This window comes from Dromaius novaehollandiae, chromosome 2 (genome assembly GCF_036370855.1).
Source record: "Dromaius novaehollandiae isolate bDroNov1 chromosome 2, bDroNov1.hap1, whole genome shotgun sequence".
Lineage (NCBI taxonomy): Eukaryota > Metazoa > Chordata > Aves > Casuariiformes > Dromaiidae > Dromaius > Dromaius novaehollandiae.
The window spans coordinates 28,027,424-28,045,830 of NC_088099.1; the positions used below are offsets into that span (position 1 = coordinate 28,027,424).

At 45.3% G+C, this 18,407-nt stretch overlaps 1 protein-coding gene across 1 annotated transcript; it reads right to left on the reverse strand.

The window, feature by feature from the left end:
• Positions 1-804: 804 nt before the first annotated feature.
• On the reverse strand, positions 805-17,941 carry LOC112982366 (serum paraoxonase/arylesterase 2). Its single transcript, XM_064506091.1, has 9 exons — positions 17,790-17,941; positions 14,075-14,145; positions 9,146-9,201; positions 7,774-7,939; positions 6,798-6,924; positions 5,761-5,961; positions 5,018-5,099; positions 4,347-4,475; positions 805-3,380 (listed from the first exon to the last, which is right to left on the reverse strand). The coding sequence occupies exons 1-9, from the start codon at positions 17,861-17,863 to the stop codon at positions 3,222-3,224; spliced, it is 1,065 nt and encodes a 354-aa protein (XP_064362161.1). The 5' UTR covers positions 17,864-17,941; the 3' UTR covers positions 805-3,221.
• Between the last annotated feature and the right edge of the window lie 466 nt (positions 17,942-18,407).

Here is an 18,407-nt window from a genome sequence, read left to right on the forward strand (position 1 = left end):
TGTCTAGTCACTTCAGTGGATTTACATCTGGCAGAATCTAGGCCAAATATTCTGCCCTTAAGCTGGATGGGAAGCATCCTTAACCCAGACTGTGTATCCCCAACAGCTGCATCATAAATGTTATTTTCTACTAGTATTGCCACCACCTGCAAGCAGATAAAAGAATCCTCAATCCACAAACAAGATGAAGCTTAATTAAGCAATGCTTTAAGATCATTAAGTCCAAAATAAAGACTGGTACCATCTATGCTTGCTAGACCCTTCCTTGTTGCTTGTGACCATTGTCCCAGATAGCTGTAGTTTGGTTTCTGGCAAAATTGTAAGAGAAAGATGGTGAGTTATGAGGGCTGCCAGGCCCGATTCACTGCATCCAGGTTAACTACATAACCTTGTGATGAGTTCCACTGCTGCTCCTGCACTGAGGCTGCCAGTATGTTCTTCATCTAATGATGATTAAACACTGCAGGGCAGGAGCTGTGCCCCAGCATTGCCTTTGCTGCAAAAATGTATGTTTTTGCAGTCTTTCTTGCCCAGCACTGCTTGAATGCACAGTGGCCCAGCTTCAGTTCCCACATCCTCCCTTAGGCTGTGACACTACAGGAGGGTGGCAGTGGGCTTCAAATCCTCCCTCCACCACATTAAAAGACATTTAGTACCACCTACTTGTGCTCCTCTCAAATGCTTTAGGAAAAGGTAAGGCAGCCAAGCAAGGCATGCACTTCCACATACAAGCAGCCCACAAGGAATGTTTTCATTAATGTTAAAAAAAAAAAAAAAAAAAAAAAAAAAAAAAAAAGAAGCCAGTAACAAGTGAACACGTTCTTTATTTTCTGAATGGCCAGAAACAATTAAAAAAGTAGGAGAAGTTTGACAAAGCCCAACACCTTGTAGATTTACTCATCTGAAGATGCTTAGATTACTTGAAAATGTGAAATTAGTTGGTTATTGCACTTACACAGCCACAAAGTAAACCAGTCAATGTTTTAGCTGTCTCACTACCACTGCTTTAAAATGTTAACTCTTCAGACTATGACACTTTATTTCGGAACAAATAGTGTCACAAGCCTAAAATAATTCTTTAAAAATGCTACCACACAAGCTTTTTAGCCAGTCACAAATAAATTAATACCCCATCCTCCCTGTATTTTGAGAATTTCCTTCTGAACAATGTTAGAATATTTGCTATTTAAGCTCTGAAAACGATGCATATTCCTCAGTACTGAGGGATTACAGCTTCCTCTAGAAAAGCATGCTGCTTCCCAGGGACGTTGAGGAAAATGTGCTGTAGGGAGAGAAGTTGCTAGGGAAGAAGAAACAAAGCTAGAGTTACTGTAAATTACATTCTTGAGCCCACAGTACAGCTGGCTGATACGCAAGCCAACTCCAGCAAAGGGACGAGACCAAAGCTGGCCTCATTTGGGGCCAGCTCTGTACTGCCGCAGGGAAGGGTTCGATCAGCTGGCCGCATGCTGTGGATCAGCTGGCCGCATGCTGTGGTTAGCAAAAAGCTTGCACTTGTGAGCCGAACAGCTGGGTGCCTGGTCGCCCAAGCCTCCCAAGGCAGAGAACGAGCCTTGCGAAGTGCTGGGCAAACAGCTCAGTCCCCAAATTCAACCAGGGGCATTTTTGGAGAGGAGCAAAGACCACAAGTTCTGCAGAGATCAACTCATGCCCACACAACCAGGCTAAAGCTCAGGTTCCCCCTTTAGCCATCACTAGACCCTGGCAGCATGTGCTGTTTGTATACGAAACACCACGAATACCAGCAGCTGCTCTCGCTGCAGGAGGATGACCGAGTCATTTGACGTTGCAGTACGGGGAAGCCCCGCATGAGGCGGGGTGCAGCAGCAAGCCAACATGCTGGTGGCAACAGCCTGAAGCTCGTGCCCCACACAATGTCTTGTGCATGGCCTTAAACAGCTGCCTCTCTGCTGTCAGCCTGGTGGTGGCTCTGGCTGGTGCAGCCAAGCAACACCAGTGCCAGCATTCGCAGGTAGCACAGCAATGCCCCACCGGCAGAGCAGGCACGGGTAATGAAGTGCTATTTGCTGCAAGTCTGCATCTTTCACAAAACTGGACAGGGATCTGAGACAGGAACCGGGAGGACAAAAAGAGCCGCAGGAACTGCCCTGCAGTAAGGACACCCATACTAATGAAAGAGGTGCTCGCTCTAGAGGCATGCAGTTAAGTGTGGTTAAAACAGAGGCTCCCGCAAGACCAGCATCGTCCATCGTTCTAAAAATAACATTTGATGGAAACCTGGATAGGTCTTTTAACAGTGCACAATACAATGTTACCAGTAACTCCCTATGCATAAAGGTGAGGTGAATTAGATGTTTTCTGCACAGAAACGTAGCTGCAATCATCAGCTCCATACACAGTGAAAGTTAAACACTGAAGGTGCGTGAACCACACACAGAGGTAGTCACTACAGCAAAGCACCCACAGATGCTCCCTCCGCTGTAACAGAGCACAATAATAGCTAATATGCTTCTCACTGAAATATTCGGGAGTTGTTTCCCACTCATCGAGGAAAAAGGCTTTTTTAAACTCCCTTTGGAAGACTCATTAAGAAACCATTCCCAAAATGATGTCCCCTTTCCTCATAGAATTAAGACAAGCTTGTGAAACTAAATAACATCTTTAATGTTTTAAAACACTTAAATGTAAGCTATTTTAATGGCTTTAAAAGGGAACAGAGAAGAAATGGGGCTGAAATAACATTAATTCTCCTTCCACTGTTTCCTGAAGCGTTAGGGGAAGCTGGCAGGAAGGTTTAGAAAAAGAACCGCTGGCACTATCCCTGGGAAAGCCTAAGGATCAGTGACAGCAAAGTGCATCAGACATGTAGTTATCAATTCTCACATAAAAGATCAATTTTCTCCAAGAAAAACCTAGAAATCCAGTCACAATAGATGATTCTAAGTCTGACAGTTTCAGCTATTTGTAATCACAATTTGAACTTCAGGTTTACCTTTTGTTACTGACATAGGATCATCCTTCTTAAGGAGAGAAACTCTAATGTCTCACCTTAAATTCCATTTCCTTTACTATTGCATAAAACTCTCATTTCCCTTTGGAGAGGAAAGCTAAAACACTTTGACCGTGACTCTGGTTAACCATTATTGGAAGAGTCATGTAATTAGCAAATTTAGCAGAAACTATGCAAGTTCACATGGAATTAAACCCTTTCTGCTGCAACAAATCTCACCCGAGCTGGGCTATAGCTCGCAGTACAGCGCTCTGTGAAACACTGTGCCGACGAGCAGCTTTCCCTTGTAGACCGCAGCTGCCGAGCTCCCTTGCAGCACCGAGCCATTGTTGGCGTACACGCGTGTCACCGTAGGCTTCTCCGAGAGGATGTTCTGGATACGCAGCACCTGCAGGAGGAAGGGGGAATATGTCCACTGAGATGGCTGCAGGTGAAAATTTCCCACAGATGGAACTTCAGTATGTTAATTTAAACAAATTATTTAGATTGATAAGCTGCCAATAAGTGCAATAGTTTCACCAAGTGACTCCTGTGATAGGGCCACCAGTTCTGCTTCAGTGAAGCAAGGTCCATGAAGACTTTTTTTTTTTTTTTTTTTTTTTTTTTTAAGTATTTATGCAATAGAGAATCCATCCAGCTAAGTAAGGCAGTCATCCCCAACATTAGGAATGTGCACATTTTTTCCAGGCTAAAAGCTGCCTAATATCTACTTGTTTTCTTACCTTTTCCAGAGAGAGTACAGTACAACAACTGCCTGATGTTAGAAATCTACTGCTATTAAACATGATCATTTTGACAAGCGTCTTGTGGAAAGTTTAATACAACACTAAAATCAAATGGACACTAACCAGCCACCTGCACACGCAACAGCTAACGCTATGATGCAAGTACCTCATTTATTTCAAAAAGAAAACAGAATTACAGTGTCACCTACAACTGAGCTGGACTTGCACAACTAAATCTGCAGAGTGAGAACATTTCTGGTCTTGCTTTGCCCTCAGTCAATATTTTTGTTTTGCAAAGAGGTGCTGGCTCAGTAATGAACACTGTTCATCAAAATCTGATTGTGCAGCTGCAGCTGCTCAGAAAACAGCCTAAGGAGTCCACAAGGACTGAACTGCTAAATGGAAATTACACAGTTGTCTACTAAGTAGCTGAATAGGTATTTGTTAGCTGGGTATATACTGTTCGAATTTTCCGTGCGAGACCAGAATCTATAAGCTGGGCGACAGGCAGGTCTTTGCTTTCCCAAAGGCTGGTCAGGCACCAGTTAAGTTATGCCAGGAGAAGCTGAAAAACGCAACTTTCTGGCACAGACAGCTCCAAGAGACTAGTAAAGTCTCCCAAAACACACCTCAGAGGCAGGAGGATTTTCAGGACTGTAGAACAGCAGCTTCATCCCATTGGGATGACATCCCGTCCAGATGTCACCAGTATGAGGGTCAACAAATAAATTATCGAGTAGAGTGTCCAGCTGCAGCGTCTACCCAACACAGAGGAAAAACAAATAAAACTAGAGACATTAAAGTTATCAGAACTCCTGGAAGCCAATTATAACACCATCTTATTTTCAGTTATAATCAATAGACATATCCAAGATCCTCATCTCACATAACTTTGACTGAAGAAATGTTTCTCATTATTTGCCCCTGTTCAGGCCTGTTTTTCTTGTTCGCCGTACCCTTTCTGCCCTCCTCCACACCATGCGAAACCTGCTTGCTGCTCCAAGCTCTGCCCTGTGGCTGCATTCACACCTATGTTCCCCACCTTCGTTCGTTATTTCTGTGCTTTGTGGCTTCACCTGCACTGACCAAACGAGACTCCCACTTGGGATCCCTGTCCAGTTGCTGGTGTGAGGGCCAAAGACTCAAAGCGCTGTAAGGGGAACACAGCATCTCTGTGAACCCGCGGCAGGAGTCCTTGCAAAGCACAACGTCATATGTGAGCTGGGGGGGGATCTAAGCGTTCAAGAGGACTAACCTGCCAATTCACATATGCCTCTTTTCTGAAACAGCAGCACCTTACCTTCACATGGGTTAACTTCCAGTTAGCATGTTTTTCCATCACATGGACATTATGATCAAGTATATCTGCAACGTAGATGTACCTTCAAAAGAAAGCACCTCTTAGCAATGTATATGAGTAAGCAGATACCAAAAACAGTCAGTTCCCCATGTGTAAGCCCAGCTCTTTCTACGAGGAATTCCAGCTGACAACTCTTACACGGCAAGAGAAATTCCAAGCAGGCCACAGGGCACCAAACTGAAGCCAACCTGCTGAGGCACTAACGTAGTTTCACACCGTGCCAGTTCCTCCATTACAACACTCTGAAACTGGCCTTGGATCACTAGGCACACAAATATACCTTTTTTTTTTTTTTTTAAGACCACCTGTCTAAACCACATAACTAGTTAATACACTCGTACAGACTTTAAGACTGCAGAGCATTCCCCACTTTCAGAAGAAATGTTGTGCCACTAGTCCTTGCAAGCAATATATACAAACTTCTTTATCAGCTGTTTAAAACGCAACAACCTTTGATATTACTGCACATAAAACACTAAATAAACAAAACATTGCCTATAGTTAGAGAGAGAGACATTTTACTTTTGGTCTACAAACACTTCATATTGCTTATATTTTACAGGTATCACCTTGCCTTACATGAGCCAGTTTAGACACTTTAAGCACTGAGGAAGTGCATGCACAAATTAGGATTTCAGGATTCTTGTGTGATCCAACAGAGTCAGAGGAAAGGAGAAACTTACTTTCCATCGGGTGAAATGTTGATTCCATTGGCTGAATAAAACCCAGCTGCTACTTCTTTAACTTCTTTTGGACTATAGTAAACAACATTTGACCAAGTCAATCCCAAGAACATCTCCAAGAGTATCAAGATGAAGTCAAAGAAGTAGTGGTCATTGGTAGCATAGAAGCTGTCTGGTCCCACAGCTACTATATCATTCACACTAAAAAAAAAAAAAAAAAAAAAAAAAAAAAGAAAAGAGAGAGAGAGACAGACAGAGAAATAAGAAAAGAATTAAATGAGAGCTATGAAGAAGTTTTGCAGGACTGCCCAGAATCCAGCCAGGATACAATTACTCAAAAGGTCCTGCAATTACAGATGGCATTTCAGATACACACTGTGTTATTTAGATTACTTTTACTTCCATTTTGTTTTACACGGGCCAGAACTCTAAAGTGCTGAGATGTGAACAAGACCATGGGCCATTAATCAGTGATTTGGCTACCTGTTTACAAGCCCACAGAGACTTTCCACTTTCTTTATTACACTCGACTGGAAAACAAAATTGCTAGGAGTTTTGAGAACTTAATTTTTGAAGCTTCCTTCATATTGCAATCACTTTGCAGCAGCACAGACCAAGAAAATTTTGTAGGTACCAAAAAAAGAAAACCTAAAAATATACACGTTTTCTACACTGTAGCAAATTCAGGATAATAGAACATCTGAAGATTCTTACATGCAGTGAACTAAGATTGGATTAAATGAGAGGAGGAGAAAAGGATGCCAAACTAAGATAATTCACTGGAATAAATCAGCAGAGTTTAAGACTGTTTTAGTGATGCTTCACAACTGTTAAAACTTCTCATTCACAAAAGAGATTGGAAAAACACAGTACTTGATTACACAGATAAGAAGTAATCAATGAGAGAAACAGAAGAGCCATCTGAAAGAGAAAAGCTTTCTTATTAATATTACCCTAAATATAAAATTACCTTACTGTAGATTTTACCAAAAGAAGCCTATTCTTAGATGAGGGAAGACTGTATTTGGATTCAATACCTTGACAGGAGGTCATGTTTAACAGTTTTCAGGTGTACAAGAGAACTGTCATCTTCTGAAAATTTAAACACTTCTACAGTGCTCTTCAGATGTGGATGATTCACAACAAAGAGGTACACAGAGTCATCTTAAAGAAAAAAAAAAAGAAAAGAAACAGCTGAATTTCAGTAGGTCTCTGTAACTGCTTGAATCTCTAAGCATCCACAGCTCTGATGCAGAGCACACATTGGTTTTGGTGCATTTAGCTTATGGCTTTTCAGAGGTAGAAGGACAAAGTACCAAAGATCTGTCACTCCATACAGCAGGACACCAGTGCAAGCGGATCCAGATCCCCAACCTTTGTTTGGCCTCTCTCCTGAGAACTGCCAAGTAAACTAGACTTCTACTATTTCAACCAATGGAGGAAGAAAACAGGGCTCCACCTTTGCACCCAAGTCAATGGGTGCTGCAGTCAGACTCCCTGTGGTGCCTGGTTGCATGCAATAGCCACTGCCAGCTGGGAAGGAGGCCTTATGGTGGCCTTGCTAAAACTTCAATGAAAGGACACAGGGGAAGAGAGGAAGGAGAGTATGAAGGATCCTTTATTGGTGGTACCAGCCTTCCATGGGAGAACATTAGCCACCTCATGTCTTGGCCACAGAGTACCCAAGATTCTGGGTCTATAATTTACACTTTAGCCACAGAAGTCTCCCTTCCGGTCACTACTGGACTGTGGAACACAAATCTCTTGAAAATCCTTGAGCTCAAGGGTGAGACAGAGGTAAGTGGCTAAAATAAACTTGAGGTGGTTTCAGCACTTGTAGCATTTCCTGTGTTTTCTTTCCTTTCAATTTACAGAACACCCTTCTGCCTGAAAACCTTTTTTCCTCCCACCAAGTGCAGGCTATTGGGAGTGCAATGCAAGACAGCGAAGGGATTTCCGCTTGCACTCTCTAGGTTGAGATTTGCTGCCATCTCCAATCAAAGCTCTCTTTACCTTCATCTACATAAGTGCTGATTCCATGAGGGCTAAACGACGCCAGATCAAACCCACGGCTGATTCTCAGTTCAACTGCTCTTGGATTTTCTTCATTCAAATCCATCAAAAATATTTCACCTGGCTTGTCTGGTGCAAAGCTCTGCATTCCTGGGTATTTCAAACCCTGTAAAATCAAAATGTCACATGATCATTCCAGGGGGAAAGGTAAGAGGAGCTAACAAGGCTGAAAATGGTGACGCCTAGCTGTGCTAGCAAGCACACATGAGGATCTCCTCCAGCTTCCTGCCCCCAAGCAGGCAGAGGAGGTTCAGACTCTGCTCTCCCCAGCAAACCCCCAATTCACAGTGCAGCGGTGTCAGCAGCACCAAAGCAGTGAGAGCCGTGCTCCTGGGCACGCTCCATCACCTACCAGCCACGTCAGGCTCCCGACCAGGGCATCCTCCCCATTGCCCTGTGCCAAATGTCCTCCTGGGGAGGTGGGCAAGGATGGGGGGGGACGAGGCATGCAGCTGCATACCGGCCAAGCCCCGCTACCAAAATCCCTCCTTTCTTCCCCAAAGCAGCCTAACAAGCCTTCACTGTTCACCCTCTGCCAACATAGGTTACAGGCTCATCTTGGAGAGACCCAGCTGCTAGGCAAGCAGAGCACCAGCACCAGGGCTTTCGATGCCACAGCAACGATTGCAGCTTCCCCCCGCCCCTCACCCTGCAGGCAGCCCCGTGCAACCCTGCAGCTCCGGGCTGCACAGCTCATCCCAGATGACTTCAGCCCTGCAAAACCACGCCAAGGAACATCTTTATCCAGGCTCTCCCCGTATCTTGAAATCACTCTTTGAATCACACTGGGGGAAAAACTGGAAGTCCAGCACAGTTAAGTGCACCCAACAGAAACACAGTAAAGCCCTGGTGAAGAGCAGCAGTGCGACAGCTCACATTTTCGGCTTGAAAATATAAGTCCTAAAGGCCGAAAAAAAAAAAAAAAAAAAGAAATCCCAAACCCCACAGGAACAATGAAGTCAACACACAAAATCTGATCTTTTTAAGACAGGAAATTTACACTCATTTTTAACAAGGGAAAGGTTTGACATTTACAACATTTCAAGTGAGCGGAATGAGGGAAATTCAAGATTATGCAGGGAGAGGAGCAAGCACAGTAGGATACACGTGTTAGAGCCACCACCACCACCATTTCTAAGGTGAAAAATGCACTTGCTCAAAGAGAAGGAAATGCTGGCTAAGCTGACTCAAGCCTGCACTATTATTCCTCAGGAGCCACGCTTGTAGGAAGACTGTCTGGCAATTTCCATCTTTTGCTTCTGGAGGTAACAGATCAGGCGAGCCCTGCCCAGGGAGGAGCGCAGACACTTACGGAGCTAATGAAAGCCAACCCATTAGGGAGTATTTCGATGTCTTCTGAACCCCTTTCTGCAAAGACAGAGAAAAACAGGTTTTTCAGATGTTAAGCATTCCCTGCTGAACAACCTCCTGTGGCCTGCATCTGCAGTATGATGGCACAACTGATAAAAGTGCAGTGGAGAAAGCAGCAGCAGCTGCAGTAATTATTAAAAGCGATAGCAAAAGGCCCCTGGGCTTTGGCCTTTAACTCCATATTATGCAACAGCACTTAAATTCACTTCTTGCTTCTCCTCCCGGCCCAGCCACAGACACAAGGTGCCCCCTGAGCTCCAGAAGTTTCTCTCCCAGCACTGCACTCCCCGGGCTCACGGGCCATGTCCACATGAGATGAATCACTCATTTTTGAAAATTATGATGTTCTGCAGCAACCGATTAGTGCCTGCTTTCGACTAAGCGATTTTCAGGGCAGGACCATAGTGATCACTTGGCCTGTACACTTACGTAACGCAGCCCGGGAGAACTTCACATGCTAATTCCTGCGGTTGAGCTGGGACATTTCATTAAGATGGACAGCCAAATATTTAGTTAAAGCTCTCAAGTGACAGCAAAACTACTGTATCTTTAACAGCTAAGAGGTTTAACAGTTAGACCACATTTTTAACCGTGGGTAATCACTTCCAATTTTGCCAGGTCCTATGGTATTTTTCCCTGCTAGAAAAAAAAAAAGCCATTACTAATAACACTAACTAATCTTAGACTGTGATGAAGTACTCTCCACAGAGTATTTAGTCCAATGCTCAAGTGTGTTTGCCAGCCCGCGTTTTCACAGCTTCTCTGCAAGGCCTCCCCACTTTTCTCCAAAACGCAGCCAGGAATCCAGATAAGCCGGTTTCCAGAAAACAACTGTATTAAACCAACCTGAGAGCTTCTGCGGCCGGAGGAAAATGTTCTGCAGGTTTTATTTAACAGGGCAACTAACAGAGAGCTTTTCCATGCAGCCTTGCCCACCTCTCCGCGCCACAGGTGCCAGCAGTGGCTCCATCCCAGGGAAGACCCCAGGACCCTGCCATAAGCTGGTGGTTCCCCAAATCACGTGTGGCCAGCAGAGGCTTGCTGGCACGGCGATCCCGAAGGGCTGCCTGCAGAGGAGGAAGCTGTCAGGAGCTGGCTACGCAGACGTGGTTTTGGACCTCCATCCCTCCGGGCAGCAAAGCTCTCACAGGCAGGACAACTGAGAAGCGCTTCTGCCCACACAGCCTGCTCCCGAGGGAAAGTACCTGCAAAATCCTCGGGTTTCTCATTTGCTTTTCTGTAACTCCTAAATGTCCTAGCACGGGTCTGGCCAAGCTGTAATTTATCCAGGGGCTGCCGAACAGCATTAAAATCCATCACCATCTTGTGGGGAGGAACCAGATCCCAAAACTCACCTGTCCAATTACAGGCGGCAGCTGCTAGGCTACAGCCAGACGTCCCCTCCAGGAGGGCCCTGGAAGACGCGGTGGCACAGCCGCAGCAGCAGCAGCGCTGTTTCTGGGTATGTTTGCTGAGTTTTGACTGGGCTCAGGCAGGAAGCCCGAAACATTTAGAAGTGCCCTGAAACACTCAGACCCTTGCATTTTTAGATGAAAAACAACTGAATTCGGACGTTTCATCTCTACTCATATCCTGGCTTAAACAAAACGTTCCTTTCTTGGTTTTCAGCCCCAGCGCACAGTCTCACCAAGCCTACCTTCCTTTATAAAATGGGGTTAGTGGCAATTCCCCACCTCCTGGGATTGCTGCACACATAACAACAGAAATACATTTGGAGAGGTTCAATTACCACGGTGACATGAGCCAGCCAGCCAGCTTTGCTGGTACAGCACACTGGCGAGAGAACAAATCAAGCGAGATATAATCATTTATCTCTGCTGAATGACGCTGCCAAGCACAGAGATGAGAAAGCGAATTGGAAGCGGGCAGTTAAAAAGTACCAGTTTAAGATAGACATTATGATGGAAGTAAGACAGCACTGCACTAAACTACCTACTGCTACTTAAAAAGAAATTGCACAGCAAAGCAAGTTTTGGCCACTTCTCAGCTAGATTCGAGTATGTGTAAAAGAGAGCAAAAGCACTAAGACGACCAATGCAATGCTTATTCAGCTTGACCTTGCTGGGCCACCACCGCCGAGGCTGCAGAGGCGAAGGGTTATATACACAGAGCTGCAGGTAATGGCCCAGGGTCCTAAGAAGACCCACTCTGGGCAGGGGGCTGCACAAGACCAAAGAGCTAGCAGCTTATTTACTAGGTATCTGAAAGTTACCTGCATTTTATTATTTAAATGTACAATCTAGCCCAGTTTGTCCACTGAGCTATCTGAATATGTAGGTTTTTTTTTTAAATAAAGATACCAAGAAAAATCACTGTTTACCCTAGAAAATTTATATTTTATTGTTCTCCATTTTATCACAGTATGAATTATTCTGCAGAGGCACCTAACAATAAAAAAATTGGATTTCGTGTCCCAAAGCAAGTGAATTTCATGTCTACATCCCATGCATTTTTCTAAGATGCAAGTACTTACAGCAATTTCTAAAGCAGCTTCTTGAATTTAGGGAGTTACTTCAGGACATGGGGTTAATTTATTATAAACCAGTAACATGATTAGGGCACCATAAAATTCAGAAGATACTGTTTTTTCAACAAATACAGAATTTTCTACATATTTGCGGATAAGGTTAAGGACAAACTGCAGTTTTTTATCAGTTTGTTCAATGGTTACAGCTGTGCTTATATTGTGAAATATTTGAAAAGCAGAACAGATCAAAGTCTAGAAAAAAGAGAGAGAGAGAAAGAAAGGAGGAAATCATGCATAAAAATAAGGGTCCACTAGAGAATTTTTCTATTTACTCTGGGTTTGGTTCCATTACTACTGATGCATTGCTTTTAACATAATTACAATAGACTACACCAGATGCTCCACGTTTCTCTATGTACAGAATGGGTAGTTTAAAATCATTTTGTACAGAGCTGATCCAGCTCATTACCTATGTCCCACTGAAGAGACCAGCAGGATTATTTTAATGATTAAAACAAAGACAGTGTTTATTCAATTTTGTCATAGCATTTTAAAGGAAAAAGGCCCAGGAGGACCAAGATACACATGCAGAAAGATACCTTACACAGCTACAGTCACTCACATGAGCAACTTTACAGATCTAAGCACAGCAAAATCTCTGGTTTGAACTGCATTATTCATGCAGCACCTAGGTACTAGGGCTCCCTAGGCTCCCTTAGTAATATAACTTGTCCCCAGTCATATTAAGTGAATTTTGGAAGACAGTTGGGGGAAGATGAAAACCCTTTAAATAGCAATCATCCTTCGTTATCTCTATTTTTGCCACATCAGACCCAGAGTTAGCTTCTTCATTTCACTTTTTCCTAAAGGCCAACAGATGACAGCCTGAAGGCTGAAGACCAAGACAAGGTGCCCAGCTCCATGCACAGGGACAGTGTCACGTCGACAAAGTGAGAAGCAGAAACAAAACTTTGTAAATTGATCAGCTGCAGCCGCTGAGCAAAGCGGCGTTCTCAGATTTCACCTAATCTTCATGTAAACGTCAGGCACCAAAACTGAGATACTGTTCATCATTTTGGCTAGAAATTAAACAGAACTGTATTTGCATTTTCCAGCTTTCCTTCTTTCCTCAACAGAACAAGTATTTTTGTGAACACCTGTGTAAAGAGTGAAATAGTGATGTTCGTGAAAGAATCACTCAGAAAGATTTTTTATGAATCATCATCAAACAGGCATTATCCTGAGTCTTGCATGAGTAAATCATAGCTCAATCTAGAAGGCCTGGACACTTTCTTCAGGCGTGATTTCTAAAGACTTATTCTGCACATAACCCCAGGCAAAGGAATACTGCATACATTCATTCATTGCTGTAATTCAGAAATAACTTCATAAAGATTTCTGATTCCTGAAACAAGGAAGAGGCAAGATTTATGAAATCGACACTGTGACTCAGAAAGGCTGTTAAATCTCAAAGGCAAGGCTGTTAAATTTCACCCAAAGACTTTTTTTTTAAACATATGCAAAATCCATGCAAATTTCAACAGAGCACAGACATTTCCAAAACACTAACGGGGAAAGTACCCCAGTTATTAAGCCTCTATTAAGCTTAAAAATTAAAATTTGAGGGGAAAGGAGACACATCACATGCTTAAAGCTATCAATATTATACTCTGGTTATACTAAAGGGAGAAAAAAAATACAGAAAAAAATTCCCTAGTGTTAAATGCATGACCTAAAGGACAAAGTCAACATTTCAACCACTCTGTTAAACCTCTTTACAAACTAGACTGTGATCACAAATACAACCCCTTGGTGTTTGCAACCATAAGCTTAAATTGTGCAACTGTGCCAAGCTCCTGTGCACAGAGTGGTACAAGCCTTCTCCTAAATCTCCACAAAATAGGGCATTAGGGGAGGCAATCCCAGCTGGCGTTGAGCAGCTGACCCCTATCAGCCTCTCCTTAGCCACATGCCTGTGCATCCCCAAAAGTGTCCACCCTCGCACAGATCCTGCCCAAGAGGCATCACCAGCTGACAGCCCCCTGACGGCACCTGCCTCAAGAGTGGGTGCACCCTCCTCTAAAAGCCAAATAATTTCCTAAGTGGCTTAACAAAGGAGAAACATTTGCAAAGTACTGGTTTGCAAGAAAAGGTATAACAACATTAAATGCCAAGACAAAACCTTTCATGACGAAATAGCTAGTTTTTCAGTACAATCTTGCGCCTGCTGTTTCTCCCTACCTAAGAGTCCAAGTAACAAAATATTTCTGAAAGCTAAATTACCATTTTATTTTCAAGATCAGGCTCAGAAGCTGGCTTTAACAACTGGTTTTAAATTAAGACTGGACAAAAGCAGTGGACTTGGTCCTTTTGAGCACCTACCAATGCCCTTAATGAGCCAGCAGTTCGGGAGCTCTACTGGGTCTACTTCCCGCGAAGCATTGGCTCTCTTCCTGTGAGCAGAAAGAGCAGAGTTAACCACACACAGACAGTTTCAAAACAAGTAACACTCCCAGCTTATCTTTATTTTAGCTTTATTGCTAGCCATATCCCAGCAACGTATCAGCTGTAAAATATCACATAAGCAAAACCCAGTACTGAAACAGCAACTGCTTCAAATCACTACAATGGTTACACACTTTTGGAGATTGATTCTCCTATACTGAACAGCTTCATGAACTTCAATTTGTTCATGAGCTTCAGGAACAAGTTTTCATGAACTTATGTCACCCACTACAGCTAAAACACACAACAAAATGACATAATTGGCCACCCTTTTTCATGTTTCAGCTGCCTAAATATAGTAGCACTCTGCAGTTAGGACCAATTTTTCAGAGGAGGAGAGGGCAACCTTTTGCTCCATCCCACCGGCCATTTTTGGTGACTAGGTCACTAGTCATTGCACTTTCTTCATTACTTATTCTACATTCAGATTTAGCAAGAATATTGTTGCAAGGCAGGACTACTCATTTCCTAATGACATACCAGTAGCTGGTATGATGATTTTCAGCAATTGCCCCTTTCCTTCATCTTCTCTCCAGCTTCCCACCCACAGCATCATCCTTCAGCTGTGCTTATGGCACCCCTGAATACCTACAGTGTTAATTCTGGGCATGCACTGCCAGACTAGAAGTAGGTATGACACACACACAGCCAAGTACCTGCTAGCAGATGCAAATGGGCATCTACATATTAATTCCTATTTTGCCCTCTCCTCCCTTAGAAGATGTGTACACTACTGTATGAAAGGCACCTGAGTAGCAGGACTGCTGTGTTTGACCACGTGGTCCTCACACCATAAGCAAATACTTGTGCTTCCACATAAAAATGCCAAGCGAGTGTGCCAGATTTTTTTTTTTAAAGAAAGCTTTAAAACTAATGTATTCTACTTTTTTGCATCCCTGTCATGCACACATTTTGAGGATGTATTTGCTCAAAGGATAGGGACTTCTATATTTAAAGATCCTGTAGCAAAATCTAGCCATGTTTATGTTATAGTTTTAGGCATAAACTCAACAGCAAAACCAGTCTGTGGCATGAGAAATACGCGATAGGGCTGAGCACTGTTATGGTATTTAAGTCCTGCATTCTTTCAATCATCTTATTTATAAATTCTAAATTGATTCAACACTGTATCATTGCCACCTGGAAGCCATCAAGGTTCTTAATATAGGAAAAGGAACAAAAAAGAAAAAGGACAAAAAAGGCAGGGGAGAGCAAGGGAAAGGAGTCAACTTTAACTCGCTGCGCAGGTTACCACTGCGCAGGGCTGGCACGCAGCTGGGAAGGGTTTCCCACGCTCGCCCCCTCGCACGCAGCCTCACTCTCTTCCACGATCTCCCCCCGCTTCCTCTCCCGGCACAGCCTAATCCACGAGGTTTGCGGGTCCCCCACAACCGCCAGCCGCTCAACAGCACGCGCATGCCGCACTGGCTCGGGTGGTCGTGCCCTACGCTAACACCACTGCTGCCTTGGGACTTCTCCCTCTCGTATTTGCACCAGATTTTACGGAGCAATCAGCAGCCGCCGCAGCACCAGGACAGCAGGGGCTCCGCCAGCTGCCGGCGAGCAATGATAACATCCTGACAGCATTCCCAGGGAAACACTTCATGAACTGGAATGAGAGTAATTCAAAAGGACACTGGTCACAAGCCTACAGCATATAGAGGGGCTTCTTCCAAATGTGTCAGTTCATCTAGCTCAGGCAGCCTCAGCTACTCAGTTAGATGGCCCAGATAGCCAGGTGACCTCACTAAAAGTACATCAGATCTGCGAACTGTAGGGGATGCGACTTCAAAAAAAAGCAGGAATTCTGCTACTTGATGCAATTCCAGTGGACAGGACTTTTTCCCACCCAAATTGTTACTCTAATTTAAGTCCGCTACCTCCCACTCTCCTTCTCAAGACGCAGGGAACAGGCACTGCTTTTCTTTGAGCAGCAACCTCTTACATATTCAAAGCCTCTCTCTCTCTCCGTTTCCTTTTCTCTGGACTAACCGGTCCCAAATCTTTCCTTTTTTCCCTGACAGGACTGAAAAACACACCCTCTTATTTTTCTTTTTGCTGCCAATTCTCTTCAAATGGCCAGAATCTTTCCCGAAGCACAATGCTGTTTTGCACACAGTATCCGAGCTGAGGGCCTTATCAATACAGCGTGTTATGAAATGATAACACCAGGTGTTTTTATACGTATAAATACATACACACACATATATGAACAGTAATGTCATATACGTATATTGTCTGAGGAAAATGGTAATATAGCATTATTCACTTTCAAGTTCTACAAATTAGAGAGGGTCTTCAGAAAAGCAACTTTAAAAAGTCAATGGCATAATTTGCTGTAACTTCAATCAGTAATGCACAAGAACTTTCCTTACCAAGGATTTCAAAAATTCAATCACAAGAAGAAAACATGGAATTTAATACCTTCAATGATCAAAATATCTGAGAATATAAACAAGTCAGTTATATCCAATCCAGTTTTTCAACAAACTTTACTAACTGAGAACTACTACTACAGGCGAACACCAGCAGCAGAGCACGTAAATAAGATATCTCCCTTTCTATAAAGGCGTCAAAGCTGACAGGAACGGGTAATGTCCGCTTTAGACCACTAACACCTGCGGGACCGGGACCCATCTCCGGAGGACTGCACTCCCCCGGACGCACCCTGGCACGAAGGGGCTGCAGGACTCCCCTCTCCTCCCAGCCCTCGGGGAAGGCGCCCAGGAACGTATCGGCTGTGCGCAGCTGCACGAGCCCTGAGCCCGAGTCCTTTCTGCAGCCATCCGCAATATAATGGCTGCACAAACAAACTTGATCCAGAAGAATGAGATTTCTAAGGTCCTGAAGACTTGTGATAACTCCTCTGGCCTTACTATCTTTTAAGCAGTTCAGGGATTCTTGTGTCACAGCTTTTGGAGACAACATATCAAACCCAAAAGGACCAACCAAAAGCCTTTGCTGGAGTCCTGCCTTCGGGGGGGCTGGTAACAGAGAGGCCCGGCAAGAATTAGTAACACCACCCCACACCTTCTCCTCCCAAGGCTGCAAAAAATGGATTTAGAGTACACTGTTATCTGAAGTTGTATGTTTACAAACTCCACCGCAGCCTTACAGCCTGCTGCCACGCTGCAGCTCGCTGAAAACACAGGAACAAAACAGGGAAAAGGAAAAAAAACAACCCCCCCGGAGAGCGGCAGACACTCCGAGCAGCCTGCCTCTAACAGGAGCGCCTGCTTCACCCGACCCCCAACACTGCATTTGATTTGGGCGCAGGGACGGGACCGTCTCCTCACAGTGCTCTGAAACGCCCCCCTCCCCTCCAAGCGCGGGAAGGTGCCAGCTGCCCCCTCCCCAGCCTGGGAGCCGGCAGCAGGGGGTCCCGCCACCCGCTCCTGCCGGCGCTGCCGCCGGCCCCGGCGGGGCCCTCACTGCGCCCTTCAGTCAGGGTTAGGCCTGACTGAGGGCGCCGGGGGCGCCCGCTTTCACGAGGGGAGCGCGGCCGCCGGTGCGACGCCGGCGGCGGCCATCGCTCCCCGGGACCCGCTGGCGCCCCCGGCTCCGCGGCCCCCCGCGGGCCGGGGCGGCTCACCGGAGGGTCAGCAGCCGCTCCCCGACCAGCGCCGCCGCCATCCCGACGAGAGCCACCGCCAGCAGCTTCCCCATGGCCGCGCCGTTCCGCTCCCGGCGGCGTCTCCCGCCCCGGCCGGCCCGCCCCGGCCCCGCCGCCGCTCCGCCCTGGCGCCGCCGCCGCGCCCTGCTCGCCGCGGGGCTGCCGCCCGGCCCGGGGAGCGCCTCGCCCTGCCGCAGCAGCGCTGCCTTTCGGCCCGGCAGGGCCCCTCGCCTGCAAGCCCCCCCTTTTGCCCTTTCCTGAACGAGGAGAAAACGCTCACAAAACGCCTCTCTCCGGCTCTCCTTGCCCTCGAGGCCGAGCAGGGGCTCCGCGCACTGGCCCTTCGGGTAGCGGGGCCAGGAGCGCACGTCGTTGTCGTTGCCTTTTATGGCAACGGGGCTAAAATATTTCTTCCCCCTAATTTTCAGATTTCCCTCTTTCTGGCCCTTGATTGCTCTGAAATTAGAGGTAGCTTTCTCTGCCAGTGCCTGCAAATCTCACTCTGATGAACTCTGCTTTAATGCTAGAAGTATGTGGTGGGATTGTTGGGCATCAGCGTTTAACCTTTTCGGGTACTGGGATGACAAAATAAATGTA

Excerpts from the sequence above, each read along its gene's own strand:
- LOC112982366 (XM_064506091.1), bottom strand. The coding sequence starts at position 17,863 with ATGGGGAAGCTGCTGGCGGTGGCTCTCGTCGGGATGGCGGCGGCGCTG. Across the intron at positions 14,146-17,789 it reads GAGCGGCTGCTGACCCTCCG|GAAGAGAGCCAATGCTTCGC; the intron begins GTGAGCCGCCCC and ends TTCTGCTCACAG. Across the intron at positions 3,381-4,346 it reads AAAATCCTCCTGCCTCTGAG|GTGCTGCGTATCCAGAACAT; the intron begins GTGTGTTTTGGG and ends TTCCTCCTGCAG.